General features: G+C 37.2%; 2 protein-coding genes across 7 annotated transcripts; one reads left to right on the forward strand and one right to left on the reverse strand.

Moving 5' to 3' along the window:
- The first annotated feature begins 1,193 nt into the window (after positions 1-1,193).
- Positions 1,194-3,238, forward strand: LOC103454986 (probable UDP-arabinopyranose mutase 1). Its single transcript, XM_070811544.1, has 3 exons — positions 1,194-1,643; positions 2,149-2,317; positions 2,759-3,238. Exons 1-3 carry the CDS (start codon positions 1,480-1,482, stop codon positions 3,074-3,076), a joined length of 651 nt encoding a protein of 216 aa, XP_070667645.1. The 5' UTR covers positions 1,194-1,479; the 3' UTR covers positions 3,077-3,238.
- Positions 3,239-6,474: 3,236 nt separating this feature from the next.
- On the reverse strand, positions 6,475-9,740 carry LOC103454985 (SUMO-activating enzyme subunit 1B-1-like). 6 transcript variants are annotated; one of them, XM_029092446.2, is made up of 11 exons: positions 9,566-9,740; positions 9,336-9,437; positions 9,174-9,225; positions 8,868-9,063; positions 8,578-8,657; positions 8,356-8,472; positions 8,084-8,134; positions 7,759-7,825; positions 7,159-7,262; positions 6,979-7,083; positions 6,475-6,888 (listed from the first exon to the last, which is right to left on the reverse strand). In XM_029092446.2, the coding sequence occupies exons 2-11, from the start codon at positions 9,416-9,418 to the stop codon at positions 6,781-6,783; spliced, it is 963 nt and encodes a 320-aa protein (XP_028948279.2). In that variant the 5' UTR covers positions 9,419-9,437; positions 9,566-9,740; the 3' UTR covers positions 6,475-6,780. The 6 variants fall into 6 exon arrangements, with proteins under 6 accessions (XP_028948279.2, XP_028948280.2, XP_028948277.2 ...); XM_029092447.2 differs by having other exon boundaries at positions 9,336-9,431; positions 9,535-9,667; XM_029092444.2 differs by having other exon boundaries at positions 9,531-9,667.
- Positions 9,741-18,449: the final 8,709 nt, after the last annotated feature.

Consider the following 18,449-nt stretch of genomic DNA (forward strand, 5'->3'; position numbering starts at 1 on the left):
TGAAGATCCACCTCAACATAGAGTGGATTCTTTGGAAGCTGCATCCCCATCTGTAGATATGAATGAAGATGGATCTCCTACCATTCAACAAACAAGGGTAGAAAATCCGACTCCGTCCGAAATTTCTTTACCTAGGGCTATGGGACGAAACAAGGCCCGAAGGTTGAGGGAAAAGGGCAAGGCAAATGCTGATTACGCCACTCAACATGAAGTGGCAGCCTCATTTCGATTACTGGCGGAGCAAAATGCCCGTGAGGCGGAAGAAAGGAAGTGTAGACATGAAGAGCGAGCCAAACAAATACAAGAAGAGATGGATGATAAGAATATGGAAAGGAACACTTCGAATTACACTCCAATGAGTAAGGCCTATTTTGATAGGAAAAAAAAAGAAATTATGGCTCGGCGGCAATTGTTTACCTCTGACTATACTCCTACAATGGCGGATGATGAAGATGATATTGATTATGGATATTAAATTTAAGTCGTTGTAATTTTTAAATTTAAGTTAATGTTGTTTTTAAATTTAATTTGTAGTGTTTAAATATAAGTTGTTGTTTTTAAATTTAAGTTGTTGTAGTTTTTAAATTTAAATAATAAATTATGTTTGGCCCTATGGCCCTTTGGCCCTCGGTTGGAGACGGTTTTTTGTGACAGGGCTAAAACGAGCCCTTTGGCCCTCTGGCCCTCGGTTGGAGACGGAGACAAATATGGCCATGTACTGTTCATTAAAATATTAATATCTTGGGGAATCTTGGAGGGTCAGAGGGCTCAAATGAGCCATCTGGCCAGCCTTCGGTTGGAGATGGCCTAAGATCCTACAAAAGATAGAGCAAAAACACTAAGTAAGCAAGCTATCTTTGAGGAAAAGTCAATAGTGAATTGCCACATGTCAGCTCGAACATAATGCTAAGAAAATTAAATTTTTTAAACCAAATTTACAAACTAAATAATGTAGTTGTAGATGGTTGAATTATTAATTAAGTCTCAATTAATATGTTTGTTTTTTATTGATGACACATCATTTGGTTTGCAATTTGGTTTAAAAAAATTGGTGTCCTTAGCATTATCCTAATAGTTAACCCATCAGTTGTAACTCATGTAATTGTCTTGTCACGAGAAAATATCTGTCTAAAAGTCCCAAAACATGGAACAGCTAGTGTAAGTATAAAACGCTCCCACCATACCAGCGTGGTTGGGGAGTTTAATGTAACCTCCACTCTTTTCATTCACCTTTTCCTCGTTACACACCTCAATATTTAATCAACCAAACCCTACGCTCCTCCCTCCTATAAATTCTTCCTCCCCTCAATTAAAATTCCAATCAATTTTCTCTCATTTTTCTCTCAAGATTTTCAGAGATGGCCCAGCTGCTAGATCTGAAAGATGATCTAGACATTGTGATCCCAACAATCAGAAACCTTGATTTCTTGGAGATGTGGAGGCCTTTCTTTCAACCATACCACCTCATCATTGTCCAAGATGGTCCCTAACGGCTTCAACTACGAGCTCTACAACCGCAATGATGTGAACAAGGTCCTAGGTCCCAAGGCCAGCTGCATTTCTTTCAAGGACTCCGCTTGTCGCTGCTTCGGTTTCTTGGTTTCAAGAAAAAGTACATCTTCACCATCGATGACGATTGCTTTGTAAGTTTTGTGCTCCTTAACAATGTTCCTTTCCACGTTTATCAAATGATGTGTTTGTATAAATGTGACGAATAATTATTGCATTAACTTTTTTTATTGGTTGAGAAAAAATGAAGGTGGCGAAGGAGCCTAGTGGGAAGGAGATAAATGCTTTGTCACAGCACATTAGGAACCTTCTGACACCATCAACCCCATTGTTCTTCAACACACTCTACGATCCGTTTGCAAACGGGGCGGACTTTGTCCACGTTTACCACAACCAATCCATTTCCGTAGTCAATCTTCTAGGTTTAAGTAATGATATTTAGATTTAAGACAAATAAAATTGACTACATTGTTGACGTATTTTTTAATACGAAAGAATCTAACATACAATAATAGAACTCATTTTTATTAAAAAAAATGTATCAACAATGCAATTAGTTTCGTGTCTAAATAGCATTACTGTTTAGATTTTGGCTTTGGTTTAAAATGATTGAGGATTGAGTTTTTTTGGCTCATGAAGGTATGTGGATGCTGTGATGACAATCCCCAGAGGCACCCTTTTTCCAATGTGTGGGATGAACCTGGCGTTCAATAGGGAGCTGATAGGTCCAGCAATGTATTTTGGGCTCATGGGTGATGGCCAACCCCTTGGTAGATATGATGACATGTGGGCTGGCTGGTGTGCCAAGGTAAATTAGTTCCCAAATTCCCATCCCATTTTACTCCATTTATGACGTGTTTATTTATATAAAATGATTATTAAAATTATTCTAATTCTAGAATTCCTAGGTGTCATAATTTTTCATTTTCTGAATTCTTTGTGTTTATCAATACTTACGAAATAAGAAACGGGTTTTGTATTAAAATTTGTAATCAAATACTTGAAAAATCAGGAATCATATTAACTAGGATATTAGTTTATCTCATGCTTATTTTTTCTTTCTCTTCCCCAATTCATGACGTTGATTGGGGTTGTTTGTGAGCCATTGATACATTTAAGTCTCACAATACTTCAACGACTAATGCTAACATAATTCTTGCTTTCAATTAGCCAATTTGGATGTTTTTATGTGACATACATACACTTGCATATAAGACCCTGAACAATGATATGTGTGTTCTCTCTTCAGGTGATATGTGACCATTTGGGTCTAGGAGTTAAGACAGGACTGCCATACATATGGCATGGCAAGGCAAGCAACCCATTTGTGAACTTGAAGAAAGAGTACAAAGGGATATACTGGCAAGAAGATATGATTCCATTTTTCCAACAAATTGTGCTCCCAAAAGAGTGCAAAACTGTCCAAGATTGCTACATTGAGCTTGCCAACAAGGTGAAGGAAAAGCTTGGCCCTTTTGATCCCTACTTTGCGCAGCTTGGGGATGCCATGGTTACTTGGATTGAAGCCTGGGATGAGCTCAACCCACCGCCTGAAACAGCGAACTAATTTGGCTCAATCAAATGGTTTTATATGAAAAATCATTCAAATTGCTAAAATTTACTATTGAGTTGTTATGAGCTTTTACTGTATTAGTAGGATAGTGTTTATCACATTTTCCGTTTTACTGTACTAAATTGTTCCTATAAACTTGTTCGAGTTGAAAGAGTAGATCTTTACGTATTATTATAAATTTTCATAACTGTTTAAGAGTAGTGACTTTTACACTTCAAATTTCTTCTTCCCTACTCAATCCGTTATTTCTATCTATTGATTCTCTAAGAGGAGTGCAAAAATCCCGTTTTAAAAAACTACTTTTTGACAGGTGGGCTGGTGATGGTTCTTTAGATTGGTCTAAGTTTCTCCTACTTCTCATTTTCACCACGGAAATTATCTTTTCTTACTTTACTCCTTAGTTAAGAACAAAGCTTTTGAATTGCCCAAAATGCTCATGCAACATGGATTTTTAGCTTTCCATCTCACGTGAAAACAATGCCAAAAATTGCGTGTAACAGTAACACCACTTTTAGCATGACATAAAAGGATACGTGCCGACACAAGTTTCCTTCACGGTTAGTGACAATGTACGTTGGCCACTGGCCACTGAGCCGCCCACAGTGTTCTACATGTTTGGCGTTTTTGTCAGAATAAATACATGTACACTATACTTTTAGTCATAAATTTTTCCTCTCAGATGGATCAAAATAACCAAATATTCTTCCTCGGTTCATCAACAACCTCACCAGCTTTTCTTACTTGTTCAGCGAACCAGTCAAGCTTTCCTCATTTTCTCAGTGACAGAAGTGAAGGCCTGATGAAGTCAGGAGGAAAAGAAGGTGACAAAGAGAGCAAGAAGCACAAATATGCATTTCAAACAAGGAGCCAGGTTGATATACTTGATGACGGGTACCGGTGGCGAAAATACGGGCAAAAATTTGTTAAAAACAATAAATTTCCTAGGTTATTGTCTCTGTATCTCCTGGCTATCATCAAATAGTTTTCGAATTTTGAATTTTTGGTATTGATTTTTTAAGGAAACTGGTATTAAACGCAAGTGTATAAGTTTTTGTGATATCTTGGTTCTTAATATTTGCTCTAGCATGGAATATATTGGTTATTAGATTTGTAGATTTTATACCTAGAACGGTAAAAAAACGCTCTAGTTTTTACTTTTTTTTCGTTTAGGAAAATGCTCTAGTTCAATGGTTTACCTAATGCTTGAAAATGCCTTAAATTTCTACAATGCATGTGTTCTTGTGCCTGCTCAATCTATTAAACTGGATTTGTTCGACTATTTATGCAGAAGTTACTATAGGTGTACACATCGAGGATGCATCGTCAAGAAACAAGTCCAACGCCATTCGAAAGACGAGGGGATTGTGGTAACGACATACGATGGAATCCATACGCATCGGGTTGATGAGAATTCTGCTGGAAATTTTTAGGAGCTACTAAGGCATATATAAGCATGTAATGTGCTTAATGCTTAAAGCTGTTGGCGATATTTCCACCATGTCACATACAGTTTGTAGGGTCTTCATATGAAGATTGTTTTTTATATCTGTTCGATATGATAAATTTGCTTACTCTGCTTTAGAAAATTACCACTTTTTGGATTGTAAATATCCGCATCACTACAAGGGTTCTCTGTTCTTCAAAAAACAGACAATGTAAATTCACTCGTAATAATAAGTAATGAAAAAAAGGGCTCATCAACTTTCTTGGAGAAGAGTATCAAACAAAAAAGCGAAGACGAACCAAGATGATTGAGAGAGCAAACGGGGGTTAGACTAGTTGGCCAGAGTATTTTGCGCACCCCATGCACATGAGTTCAAAGCTCCCTCCCCGTAAATCATAGTGGTTTAGAACTTTTGCTTGTCTTAAAAACCAGGATGATCGAGAAACACAACATCATGTTGGGACTAAGATCACCACGTTTTCATTTCCATATCCAGCAAAGCCTCTGATAAAGCAAATTCCAAATACAATCGAAGCAACAGCAACGACACGCATCGCCATAACAATGCACCTTCCTCCATTATAACCACCTTCATTGCTATCAACCTTTTTCACGCCTTCTGTCTTCACATTCTCATCAGCCAAAAAAGAAAAAGAACCCGAAGATTGCGCACTCCACTGAAAACAAACGCCAATCTCTTTGCTCTTACCAGAATCATCATCACCATCAGAACCATCATCAAAAGACAATGATCTCACCTCTCGAGCCAAACCATTTTTCCAACCACCCGACCATGTCCCCTCCTCTTTTCCTCCATACCCCCTCTCGGTTTCGCAATCCTCCGCCTCGAAAAGCCTCCTCCCCTTCAGCCTGCCGCTCTCAATGGCAGCCCTCCTCTCTCTCCGTATCTCCTCCACCGCCAAGTCATTACTCCTCACCTTCCACTCTCCTCCCTCTGATGGAGAAACCCTATGCTGAAGTGAACACATGAGATGCCTTGGGGAAGAATCAAGCAGTTGGTCAAGATTTTTTGCCATTGAAAAACCTGATGAGTAATTTGTTGAATATCTCCTCTTGGTTTTCGGGTTTGAGTTTTTGTAAGAGTCCCAGTCTTGCTGCAGACTCATGAACTGCTTCTGCAGTTTTGCAACCACGCTCTCTTCTTTTTCTTCTGCTTGGTGAGCTTTCATGGTGGGGTCCTCCTTCATGTTGGGTGGGGTCCTCCTTAGAGAGAATTTGGTGGGTTAATTTTGATTTTAAAAGTCAGTCAAATATGACTTTAACATGGATAAGAACCATCCACGTTCTAATATGACTTTACCGTCTGTTAATCTGGACCATTGAGTCACTAATCAGATTTTACAGCTTCCCTCCCTTTTCTGGTCTTGGGATCCGATTCTTTCTATTTTCTTTTATGCTTTTAATTACTTTTACTTTTTAATCAAGAAAGAAAGAATCCTTTTTTAATAGTGCTTTTTCCTTTCCAATTGTAACTCAATTTTGAGTGCATTTTTAATAGGGTTTTTTCCTTTCCAATTAGGCACATTTTTTTTTTTTTGCATGAGTGACCGTTCACTCATGGAAAAAAAAATATGCAAAAAATTGGACCATGATCCTTATTTCTCTTCATATCAATCATATGATCTTAATGATCGTAAAGAAAATGAAAAGAAAGAAATATGTCCAACAGAGCAGATTTTTATTATTTTGATGCCCTTTTTCTTCTAACTTTACCAGACAAAATTGATTGCTCCTTACCCACAACCCATATGACCTGATGACTGATGACCACAAACAATGTGATCACGACCAGTTTTTATGGTCACAGCTCCAGGTCCCTACCCTCATTCCATATATAGCTCCACTCGACAATTTTCAATTTTCCCCTCAAAAGGTACAACACGAAAAAAAGCTACGCTCCGTCGAGCCGAAGATTTGGCTAATCAAATAAACAAAGAAGCAAATGCATACATCTGAATCTGTCAACACAAATAGCCATATCTCGGATTTAACCGTCTTCGATGCACTTACGAATCAAGTCAAGCTGACGAACAAATGTAAAATCAGAATTAGAATCATAAATGTAGCGGTAGAGTTTGTTTGCAGCTACGCTGTAAGCAAGATTAGGATCCATGAAAAGGGGTCATCTCTTCTAAAATTCTATCACGAACAAGCATAGTTGCGATTAGGTAGTCTCGTACTTCCCAAATTCTTCGAAATATCAAAGCTTTTTCCTCTGCAAGGCTGCTCGGCTTCAAGGGTTCCCTGATATGTCCTCGATTACGCCCTTTCCATCCATAGCATCGAAGAAGAAGAAATTCTTGACAGGGTCTCCTTTCTCTGATATTGTCTTAATAACCTCCTGAGAAGTTAATTAACAAGATGTCAATATATGGTAACCAACACTTCCGCTATAATTTTTTATGTGAAAGAAAATGGATAGGCGGAGCACCTGCCCAAGAATCCCTCCAATGATGGGGCAAACTGGAGGAAACTCTCTTGTATCCGTCACCAATCTTTCCAGGAGCGCATTTGGAATATGAGACTCATTCACTGACTGCAATATTGTCACAAAAGCAAGCATAAGAAAATGCACAACAAACGAACAATAAAAAATTCTGAGTACCCATACCTGTGCTTCACAGAGTTCTTTTTTCAACTTCAGAACAGCAGGAAGATCTGCAATTGATAACTCTCCAGGTTTACGTTGCTCGGCTTCTTCAAACCTTTCTATTACTGCAAGAAAGGTGAGGTTAGTCTTGCTCAGTCTACTATAATTATAACCGGATGATTTCACACGAGATTTATAATGGATTAAGGGTAAAAATCTTCTTAATGGGAAAATTCAAAATCATTTAACAGTAACCAATTCATACAAGGTGTAGTAGAAGTAGAACAGCAGCATCAGAGTAAGACTAATAAGAAAGCAGTAAATAAGATGCATCCTATGACTGAGGCATTCCGGTGGTATTAAAATGATATTTGCATCACTCATCTCTTTACCATTACCATTTTCGTAATTGTAAATCTTTTTAAATGTAAGAATTTCACTTCTCATATAGCAAGTTATAGCTTTGACACTTTCATGGAAGTACTCTCCATGGCTCCATCCCTATTCCCTCAGTAAAACCAGGAGTTTTCTCACCTTCCTCTTTTACTATATTGCTATATTTCTTTTACACAACTTCTATCAGAACAAGTAAAAAAATTAAACAACAATAATTAAACACACCTCGCATAGCAAAGTATAGCTTTGAGAATCTCCTGGGAAATGATTTCCAAGGTACTGAAATTGATTCCTGTAATGTAAGATCCATAAGATACTTGATGATTAGTACGCTAGAAATATTTATGATGAACACTACAACACAATTTGCATAAAAACAGATGGCAATCCTATATACATGTTGTATGAACAAGGGTTAATACCACCGAAGAATATTAATCTTGTGGTCTTAATTTGATCAGTCAACTAAGGTCCTATATTTAATTAGCATGAGCTTGATATGAAATCTAAAATAACATTATAAGAAAGAACAATGACCAACTAATCATACCTCAAAGCTTGGATACTGTAGTTCACATTCGATTGTTTCCTCATTTTTTTTCTGTCAAGAAAAAACAAGATAAATTTACTTGTTAGAGAATATACACTGACAATGCTATACTTCTTCATGTACATGTAATCTAAAATTTCATAGCCCTTGGAAACTTTGTTGAAGTTCTAGCAATGATGCTATCAACTCACTCGACATAAAATGAACAACAAAACTGGGCAACTAAAAATAATGACATTAGAAAAGTCTGAGAAAGCAAATAAGATGATCACCTTCGAATATTTATGGTGTTGCAGATCAACAAATATTTCACCACAGGAGTCTCTACAATCAACAGTATAAAATGCTACGCGCTTTGAAGACTTTCGGCATTTTTCATTGATCAATTTCTGCAATAGAAGAATTGAGATGGAAAATAAGAATATGAATTCATTAAAAATGGATGTTTCAAGAAGGTAAATGTTAAACATCAAGAGGATGGGTATGCGTAGTACTTTAGTTGTGAAGGAGCAACAGCTGACAACGATGACGTCAAATTTGCTATAGAACTCTACCCCAAAGCTTGTTAAGTCACCTGTGAGATCAAGATGAAGTATATATTCTCAATTTCTCTTCTCGCTGCTTGGACGAGGTATTAGAAAGCATTATTTTTCTTGTCTGTCTTAAGTGGCATAAAACGGCATAGCCATGCACTCAAAAATGATGTTCAGCTACACTATCATTCACTTGATAGTGACAATAACGATACAATTATATTGGAAACCGGAGGCATTAGAGGGCAGACCTTTTTCTACAGAAACGCGAACCATCGGATTGAAATCTTTCAGAGAATCACGGCAAAGTTCAGTCAAAGTTTTCCCAGCATACACACTTTCATCAGAAGGTATCAGAAAGTTGGCAGACAGCGCGTCTTCTGTCACTACCCGATCATCCACCAGTGTCAAACTACCAACTCCGGCTAGTACAATGTTCTTACAAAACTACCCAAAAAAAAGGTCACAAAAAATAATAACATGAATGCAACTTAATATTCTAACACATTCTATCACCACCCCAAAAACAAAATCATATATGAAGGTGTTGAATTTACCTCTGCAACAGTTCCAGTTATTCCACAGACTAATACATGAGCTTTGCTAAGTCTAAAACAAAAAAAAAAACAAATAAATGAATAAAAAAATAGCTCAAAATTCCAAATATTTCTTTAACTAATTCATAACAATTGTTCATGAAATATATTAAAATTGCTTGCCTTCTTTGGGCACCGGCACCCCAAACCCTAATCTGGCGATCGTACAGAGCAGTCTCCTGCTCAGTCAACTCCTCGCCGTCCATTCCCAACCGCAACCTGAAACTTTTGGAAAATTAAAGTTAATTAAAATTAATTTCACATTTCTAACTCAAAAAAGTTGAGAGGTACACTGAATAACCCTAAAAATTCAGTTACTTGCAAAATAATTAGTCGGTGGGAGGAGAAGAAACCCTAGAAAAGCTGAGAATTTGAATTGCTGAGAAAACTGACAGACAGTGACGAGGAGGGGCTTCCGAATTGGAATTTCAGAGTTTTTTCTTTTCTTTTTTTTTTACCCAACTTGTATTGGGCCTTTTGTTGGGTTGTCATGAATTACCCATTAGATTTGGTTCGTACAAACCGTTCGCAGAGGCCCACGAATTGGAGAGAATGTCATGTCTGTATCTCCCATCACGTATCTATATGCAACTTTGCACAGATTCTTGGCAAAGGCAATAGATTTCTTTCATGTCAATGTGGAAACAGATACTTGAGTAGGGTCGCTTGACCAAGTGGATAATTAGGTATCATCACAAAAGAATATATAGGTATTATCCGACTTCACGTAAGTATAATTTCTAACGCATACAACCAATTTTTTGTGTTAAGATACCATACTGTAATTTTTCTAGCATCATTTAAATTATATGATAAGAGATGCAGACATGAGTACATGCACATATTATGCACAAGATTTTCTCTAAAAATCAATAATGTTTGATCACATGCATCCATTTATTGTCCCATCGATTTTTCCTTAGGAAAATGACGATAACACACAAATATATGTTTAATCTGCAATGCTAATAATTGCGCATACGTTACAATTTGAGTGGATTCGTAACAAATCATGTTAGTCTGTTACGTAATGTGCAATATAAGTTGCGGACGACATGCCTATTAAACATGGAAATTAGTAGTAACTCCCTTGAAACAATATGATTCGTCTTTGCTTCCTCCACAGTGCACAATAGCTCCTTTAGTCCAGCTCCTGCAGCAAAATTACTGTTGGGGTAAATCAAATTGAAACCTGCTGTGAATTTGTGAATATACAGTACTCACTTGCTTCCTCCAAAATGCATGACAGTGCTTTTAGTCCCACTCCAGCAGTAAATTGTTCAGGTAAAAAGCAGATTAATCATATTCAAAACCACAGTGGATCTGCTTGATTGTAGCCCTAGGTAAAGTGCAATTCCCAACTAGCCTCCTTCGGGTCTAGAAAGGGTGGATAACCCTGATTCGCCATTAGTTGTGCCCATTTTTCTAAAAAGAAAACCACTACAAATAGTTATAGTTGTGATCGTAGTGAATCATAACTCATAAACATTTGACCCTATTGGGGAAAACTAGGGGTGGATTTTTTTGCCAAATTGCCGTGCCAACCGAATTGCCAACCGTGCCATACCGATTTTGTGCCAAATTTTTTGTACCAATCGGTAATGGTACGGTATTGTACCGTACCGAAATTTCATGGTACGGTATTGGTAATGGATACCATTACCACGGTATTACCGTACCATACTGAAAATACAATATAATTTATAATTTATAATTTATATAATACATAATTATATAACACATATTTATAATATTCCAATAATTTGAAAATAAAACCCTACTTATATTACCATTGTTGTTGGTGACTTTGATCTCTTAAAATTATGGAAATCAAACACAAAAGAGTTCCTATTTCTTTCACAAATAGCCAACATATCTTTGTAACTCCCACTTCTACTGTTGCTAGTGAAAATGCATTTAGTCTAGGGATGAGGGTTGTGAACCCTTTTAGGGTATCCTTGACTCCTAAAATAATTGAGGCACTAGTGTGTACTAGTAGTTGGCTTAGGGCAGGTGAAGTAAACTTTTACAAGGACCAACGGAAGATATGCTTCAATTTTACAAGGAAATAGAAGAAGAGAAAACAAGAAAGATATGCTTTAATTTTTTTAGTAAATTTGTTATTAAATGGTTTTCAACTTTAATTCTTCTTGCTACTAATTAATATGTTTTCTCTATTTGTAATGTAAGCTTGACACAAACTCAATCTTCTACAAGTTCAATGTCTCCTCCAAAAGCTTCGACATCTCAAGTTTGAATAACTGATCAATGAATTCTCCTTTTTGAAGTTTACTTCCAATTTTCATTTGGTTTGAAACTTTAATTTCTATTTGGATTGTTAACTTCTATTTGTTTTGGTTGGTAACTTTTATTTGGATTGCAAGCTTAATTTTCATGATGAATCTTGATGCTCCATTTGAATTATTATGTGTGTAAATTGTGAATGATGAATAATAGATGAATTTAATCTATAATGTATGAGATAAAGGTACAAAAAAAAAAGTTTTGCCCTTGAATTGGGTTAAAAAAATAAAAACATATTTTGTCCCAAAACAAAATGGCAATTACCATTGCCATACCATGCCAACCAAACTTTTGGCAATACCGAACTTTGGTATACCGAAAGTTTGGTACAGTAATGGTAATAGATTTTACCAAACCGAAAGTTTGGTACGGTAATTGGTACAAAGGTTTTGGTACGGTAATCGTACCGAACCCACCCCTAGGGAAAACTACTGAATAAAAGTTACCTGCATGTTGGTTAAAAACTTGCTTTGGGTTTCTTGTCATGGCGAGTAGCCTAATTATAGCTACCTTGATCGTCCAAGCACAAAATCCAGTGAACAATATGGAGAAATATGATCTCATATATTTAGTGATAAGAATTTCTAAATGTGCATAGACCATGCATGTATGGGGGCAAAAATAAGATCAGCCAATGTTTATATTCATTCAGGCGTTATGCATTGAACTTTGAGTCCAAGAATTTGAATAGTTTGTGTACCTCCCAATATATTAAAGACTCAAGCTTTGTTCTCAATACCATCTTAAGTGATTGGTTTGAAATGTGTATTCGTCACAGTCACACACACATAACTGATTGTTTTACTTTTTTCATACAAACGAACGATATTATTTAGAAAAGGAAAGGAAAATTTACGGATACAGTAATAAACGCTATTTGCTACTATAATTACAAATTTCTTGCATGTACATGCATGGTTGTTAATTGTGGATTTGGATCCTCTCCTGAGCTAATGGAGAGGATCCTCCTGACCCATCATCTTGGGTTGTTGGATTTTTATCCAACGGCTACAAACAGGGGAGTCCTTTTAAAGTTTTAATAATTATAGCCGTTGAATAAAAATCCAACGGTCCATGATTATGAGTCAGGAGGATCCTCTCCATTAGCTCAAGAGAGGATCCAAATCCGTTAATTGTGATATCTTGCATAGTACAACGAGAAAAGTCATTGTCAAAGTAGGGTATAGAGACATGGGCATGAACGTGGCTCGGTCATTGAACAATCACCAACCATGATAATTGCAAAAGAATATTAACTAGGTTTAGAATGTATGAAAGATAAGTGAAGAAAAACGATTGCAATTAAAAATAACGTCTATTTTGATGGGCGTTAAAGTGGTTAATACATAGTTATTTTTTCGTGATCCATGACCAAATGAATAGAAGTTCACTTTTAAAGGACTCAAGATAGGTAAAGAGTCCAAAAACATGCAAACGACGAGCATAGAAGGAACGCCCATAAGCAATTTTACGGTCGGCATCGTATTAAGTACGCGTTACCGAGCACTTACTTGTTGACACAAAGCACAACCACCGCTCTTAACCGCCGCCGACCACTATTCCTTGACACAAAACAGATGAATGTAGCTCAAAAAAACCAAGTGTCACCTAGAGATACAAGCAATAAGCAAAAGTGGGACCCCAGGCCTTCCACGAATTTAGAACAAAGACATAGCAACTTGACCTAGGGGAGTTCGTCAACTCATTTGATTTGCCGACCTCTATATAAAGGAAGAGGAGAAGCCTGGGAAAGTTAACTACCGAAAGGATCTCCAACCGATTGGGTTAAAGGGTCATACGATTAAAATAGCTCAAAATGATACGAAAACCGTATCCAACTGAGGACTGGGCCAAAAGGTTCGTGGGCTCCACCAGGCCAAAATTGTGCAATCAGGCCAACCGGCTAGCCCAAACCAGCCAGCCTCGGACCGGTCCAAAATTCAAATCCACGGCTACCTGGCGTCAACATGATGCTAGCTAGCTGACGTCCTGCTAAGGCCAAGTGACTTTTTTTTTTGGACAAAATTTTAAAAAATAAAAAATAAAAAATAAACAACACTAAACAACATTAAACAATATTAAATAACATTAAACGACATTAAACAACACTAAACAACATTAAACAACATTAAATAACACTATACAACACTATAACTACCTAAGCCATTAAACAACATTAAACAACACTAATCAACATTAAACAATATTAAATAACATTAAACTTAAACAACATTAAATAACACAATCTCCACCCTAGTACTACTTGGGGGAGTTATTCACTTTAGCGACACGTGTCACTCGAAATCCTATTCGAAAAATTATTGAGATTACATCTCGAAAAATTATTGAGGTAGTTTAATTTAAGTAAGCATATAATACCCTGAAAATTTAAAATATATGAATATGTGGAGTAAATCGAGAACAAATAGATTTATGCTTATGAAAATTTGATTAGAGAAATTTTAGAAGTTTGTTTTGGGATTTATTATAATTTACGTCGAAAATTTTATAGATAAGTGGAAAAGACGAAAATGCACTAGTTGTAAAATCCTACATCGCCCATGGGAGTGGATCATGTAAGCTTTATATGTATATTCTCATCTCTATCTAGCACGAGGCCTTTCGGGAGCTCACTGGCTTCGAGTTCCATCGGAACTCTGAAGTTAAGCGAGTTCGCGCGAGAGCAATCCCATGATGGGCAACCCACTGGGAAGTTCTCGTGTGAGTTCCCAAAAACAAAATCGTGAGGGCGTAGTCGGGGCCTAAACGAACAATATCGTGCTACGAAGGAGTCAAGCTCGGGATGTGGTGGGGGCCCGAGCCGGGATGTGACGATTTGGTATTAGAGCCAATTCCTCGCTGGAAGTGTGCCGACGTCGGGCCCTAAGAGGGTGGATTGTTAGATCCCACATCGCCTAGGGGAGTGAATCATGTAAGCCTTATATGTATATTCCCATCTCTACCTAGCACGAGGCCTTTTGGGAGCTCACTAGCTTCGGGTTCCATCGAAACTCCGAAGTTAAGCAAGTTCGCGCGAGAGCAATCCCATGATGGGCGACCCACTGGGAAGTTCTCGTGTGAGTTCCCAGAAACAAAACCGTGAGGGTGTGGTCGGGGCCCAAAGCGGACAATATCGTGTTACGGCGGAGTCGAGCCTGGGATGTGGTGGGGGCCTAGGCCAGGATGTGACACTAGTTGACTAAATGTAATTTTACGATGACGTATTTTATCCTCATATATTTTATCATATTTCTTGATATAATTGGATAGAGCTCGACCCTACGAAAGTGTGGGCAAAAACCGTTTGTGAATCGAAGTTGAAACGAAGAAATTAGAGGCTTTAAAAAAAAGAAAAAAAAAAAGGAGTCTGGAAGCTGCTAGATGATAGCATGAGAGAGAAGGAAAAGGAGATATGTGGGAGAGAAGAAGGGGAAGGGGGACTAATCGAGTAAGGAGAAAATGAGGGGAAAGAAGGGAGAAATGGAAGAGAAAGCCGAATCCCCTACGACCCGCCAACCCGACCCGGCCGGATTTCCCAATTCCGGCCACCGTTGACGGCGGGACCGGTGGTAAAATGATCCATTTAAAGTTTCATATTAATCTTGAATTGAGTTGATATTATGTTATACATTATGAAAATGTTGAACGTTAAGATGATTGTTTAATTGTGACAAGTAGTTGGGAAAGTTATATTATACCTGTGAAATTGAGAAATGTTGAATTGTGCGAAAAAGGCCCATGGATGTTGATTTGGGCGAAAAGGCTTGTGGATGTCGATTTGGGCATGATGGCCCGTGGAATGGGAGAAATGTTTGTTTGGGTAAAATGGCCCATGGATGTTTGATTGGGCAAAGTGGCCCATGAATGTTGATTTGGGCGAAATGACCCGTGAAATGTGGAGAAATAATTGAATGGCCATAAAGACCCAGTGTTTCCGGAAGAAAAGCTCCATTTGTAGGCTGTGAGAATGAGTTATCAATGTGATGTGTATCGACTAAGTATATTATGATATTTTCCAGTTGCTAGTCACCTTTTGGGATAAAAGAAAAAAATGATGAAATCGTTGTTTTGCCAATGATATTTATGGCTGAAAATTATAATATTTACGAAAATCAAGATGAAATTTATGGAACGGGGAAGAAATTATAAATCAAAGTTATGAATTGTTCATTATAATTGGAATGGTGGAAAAAAAAGCATGGAGATTTCTTCATTTATTGAATTATTGGTGGACATGAATAATAGAATGAGAATTTGAGTCCGTATAATATAAACGGAAACTGTGGATTGGTTTTAAATTCCTCATTTTTATACAGTGATTATGATTAGAAGTGCCAATGATTTTCGTTGGAATTTCTGACATATGGGTTGCTAATTCTGTTGGTTTGACTTGAAATTGTAATATTTACTTAGCCACTGATGATTAAGGCTTGAAATTTTATATTTATTTGGCCGATGATGGCTACGATGGAATGTATGATAATTGTTTTGCTAAAAAGATAATAATAATTATGATGTCTAGTGTCGCCAGTGATTGTGGCCAGAAATTTTGAGAAAGAATCAAGGTAACGGCTATGTGTAGCCAATGATGGTGGGTAGTTTTACTCATGATTGGGGTTCTTATGCTAGCATTTATCTAGCCAATGGTAGATATGGTTGGATAATTTGGTATTTATTTAGCCAACGAGGATTGCGGTTTGATGTTTGATTTTTATTTTGCCAATGTGTATGGCTAGAATTTCTGATATTTATTCTACCAATTAATGTGGCTGGAAATCTGAGTATATGCTTGAAAATCATGATAATTAATTTGTGGAATTATTTATTTTGAGCTTGAATAAAATCGTAGATTGAGGTTATAATTTTATTCACTATAAATGAAACGGTGGGATTAGTTCTAAATCCCTTTTCATTATTCGATGGTTGGAAATCTTGGGGACGAGATTTATTTTAATGGGGGTTGAATGTAATACCCTGAAAATTTAAAATATATGAATATGTGGAGTAAATCGAGAATAAATAAATTTATGCTTACGAAAATTTAATTAGAGAAATTTTAGAATTTTGTTTTCGGAATTTATTATAATTTACGTCGAAAAATTTATCGATAAGTGGAAAAGACGAAAATGCACTAGTTGACTAAATGTAATTTTACGATGACGTATTTTTTTTCCTCCTATATTTTATCGTATTTCTTGATATAATTGGATAGAGCTCAACCCTATGAAAGTGTGGGTGAAAACCGTTTGTGAATCGGAGTTGAAACGAAGAAATTAGAGGCTTGAAATCAAAAAAAAAAAAAGGAGTTTGGATGCTACCAGATGGCAGCGTGAGAAAGGAGGAAATTGAGAGACATGGGAGAGAAGAAAGGGAAGGGGGACCAATCGGATAAGGAGAAAAGGAGGGGAAATGAGGGAGAAATGGAAGAGATAATCGGATCCCTTATGACCCGCTAACCTGACCTAGCCGGATTTTCCAATTCCAGCCACCGTTGACGACGGGACTAGTGGTAAAATGATCCTTACTTCGAACTCAATCGTTCTCCTTCCCATTTTCATCCAAAAAAATTGATGAAATTTGGTGGATTTCAAGAGAAACCATATGTAGGGGCGCGACGAGTTTGGCTTTGATTCACCAAAATCTGAAGCTAACACCGTCCGTCACCACCACCCGTAGTCTTCCCTCAATGTCAGGAACAAGGCCCAAGCAATAGTTGAAGTGTCGGAGTTTGTTTTGAGGTCGAATCGAGAACACCTATTTCTAGGGTTTCCGACGGTCCAAGGCTGATTTTCAGGTGTTTTCCAGCTGAATTGGACTTCGGCCCAGGTATGAAAGTTGTTCCTCTCATTGAACTCTACTTTCTTGTAAAATTTGGTAAATTTTAGAGTTAGTCGGAAAATTGGGTTTCCGTTCGTTGAAAACGGGCGGGTGCGACGACATGTGGCCAGTGGGCCGACGCTGCCTTCTCATGCAAATTTTGATATTTTAAATTCGTAAATGGTACCCATTTGAGGTGATTCGATTATGAAAGTTAATGTTGAATATTTCCATTTCTAGAATATTTTCAGAAATGGATAAAAGAATAAATGGTGAAATACGAAAGGCTTGATCACGTATCAAGGGTACATAGGCAGTCGAAAGGCTTTATCACACATCAAGGGTACATAGGCAATCTAACAGGGGTTAGATGTAGCCTTAAATAATTGAGATTAATCTTTTGTTGGGAATTTGATTGAAGAAGTGAAATTTTGGTGAATTATTTGAAAATTTAATCTTATGTTTTTTGTGAGTAAATTCTATTTATAGATTTTGTGACTGTTTAAGAAATTTAAATAAAGAATTATGATTAATAGTAGTTAGTTAAACAAGAGTTTAATTTGGGCCTATCATAGTAATTATCTACCGAAATAAAATTTTAGGGACAGGGCGTTACAAACCATAGTAATTCAATTAAAATAATAAATTATGTTTGGCCTATGACCCCTTGGCCCCCTTAGTTGGAGATGATTTTTTGTCACATGGCTCTGTTTGGTCTATGGTCCTTTGGCCCCCTCGACTGGAGATGGTAAGAAATATGGTCTGACACTGTTCATTAAAATATTAATTTCTTGGAGGGGTATAGGGCTAAGGGGAGCCCTCTGGCCCTCCTTCGATTGGAGATGGCATAAGTTCCTGTAACAACCCTAAAACTACATAGCAACATTTCTCACTACTCTAGAGATATTGACAAAGGCATCAAAGTGGTTAGGCCGGTACCACACCGAACTCGCTGATACTACTTGTGTTCAATGTTCAAGTGAAGAGAACGGAGCTCTAGTCCTCGATAAATACCAGTTCATAACCCTAAAACCCCTGGTATTTAAGCCCTAAAATCACCGTAAACCTTTTAAAAACCACCTTTGTTAACATTGCCACATTTTTATGTTAGCAATA

The sequence above is a fragment of the Malus domestica genome, chromosome 14 (genome assembly GCF_042453785.1).
Source record: "Malus domestica chromosome 14, GDT2T_hap1".
Taxonomy (NCBI): domain Eukaryota; kingdom Viridiplantae; phylum Streptophyta; class Magnoliopsida; order Rosales; family Rosaceae; genus Malus; species Malus domestica.

Coding starts and splice junctions, on each gene's coding strand:
- LOC103454985 (XM_029092446.2), bottom strand. CDS start 9,418: ATGGACGGCGAGGAGTTGACTGAGCAGGAGACTGCTCTGTACGATCGC. Junction 7,826..8,083: donor TACAGTATCCAAGCTTTGAG/GTATGATTAGTT, acceptor CTTACATTACAG/GAATCAATTTCAGTACCTTG. Junction 6,889..6,978: donor TTGGAGGGATTCTTGGGCAG/GTGCTCCGCCTA, acceptor TTAACTTCTCAG/GAGGTTATTAAGACAATATC.
- LOC103454986 (XM_070811544.1), top strand. CDS start 1,480: ATGGTCCCTAACGGCTTCAACTACGAGCTCTACAACCGCAATGATGTG. Junction 1,644..2,148: donor CCATCGATGACGATTGCTTT/GTAAGTTTTGTG, acceptor TGGCTCATGAAG/GTATGTGGATGCTGTGATGA. Junction 2,318..2,758: donor GGGCTGGCTGGTGTGCCAAG/GTAAATTAGTTC, acceptor TTCTCTCTTCAG/GTGATATGTGACCATTTGGG.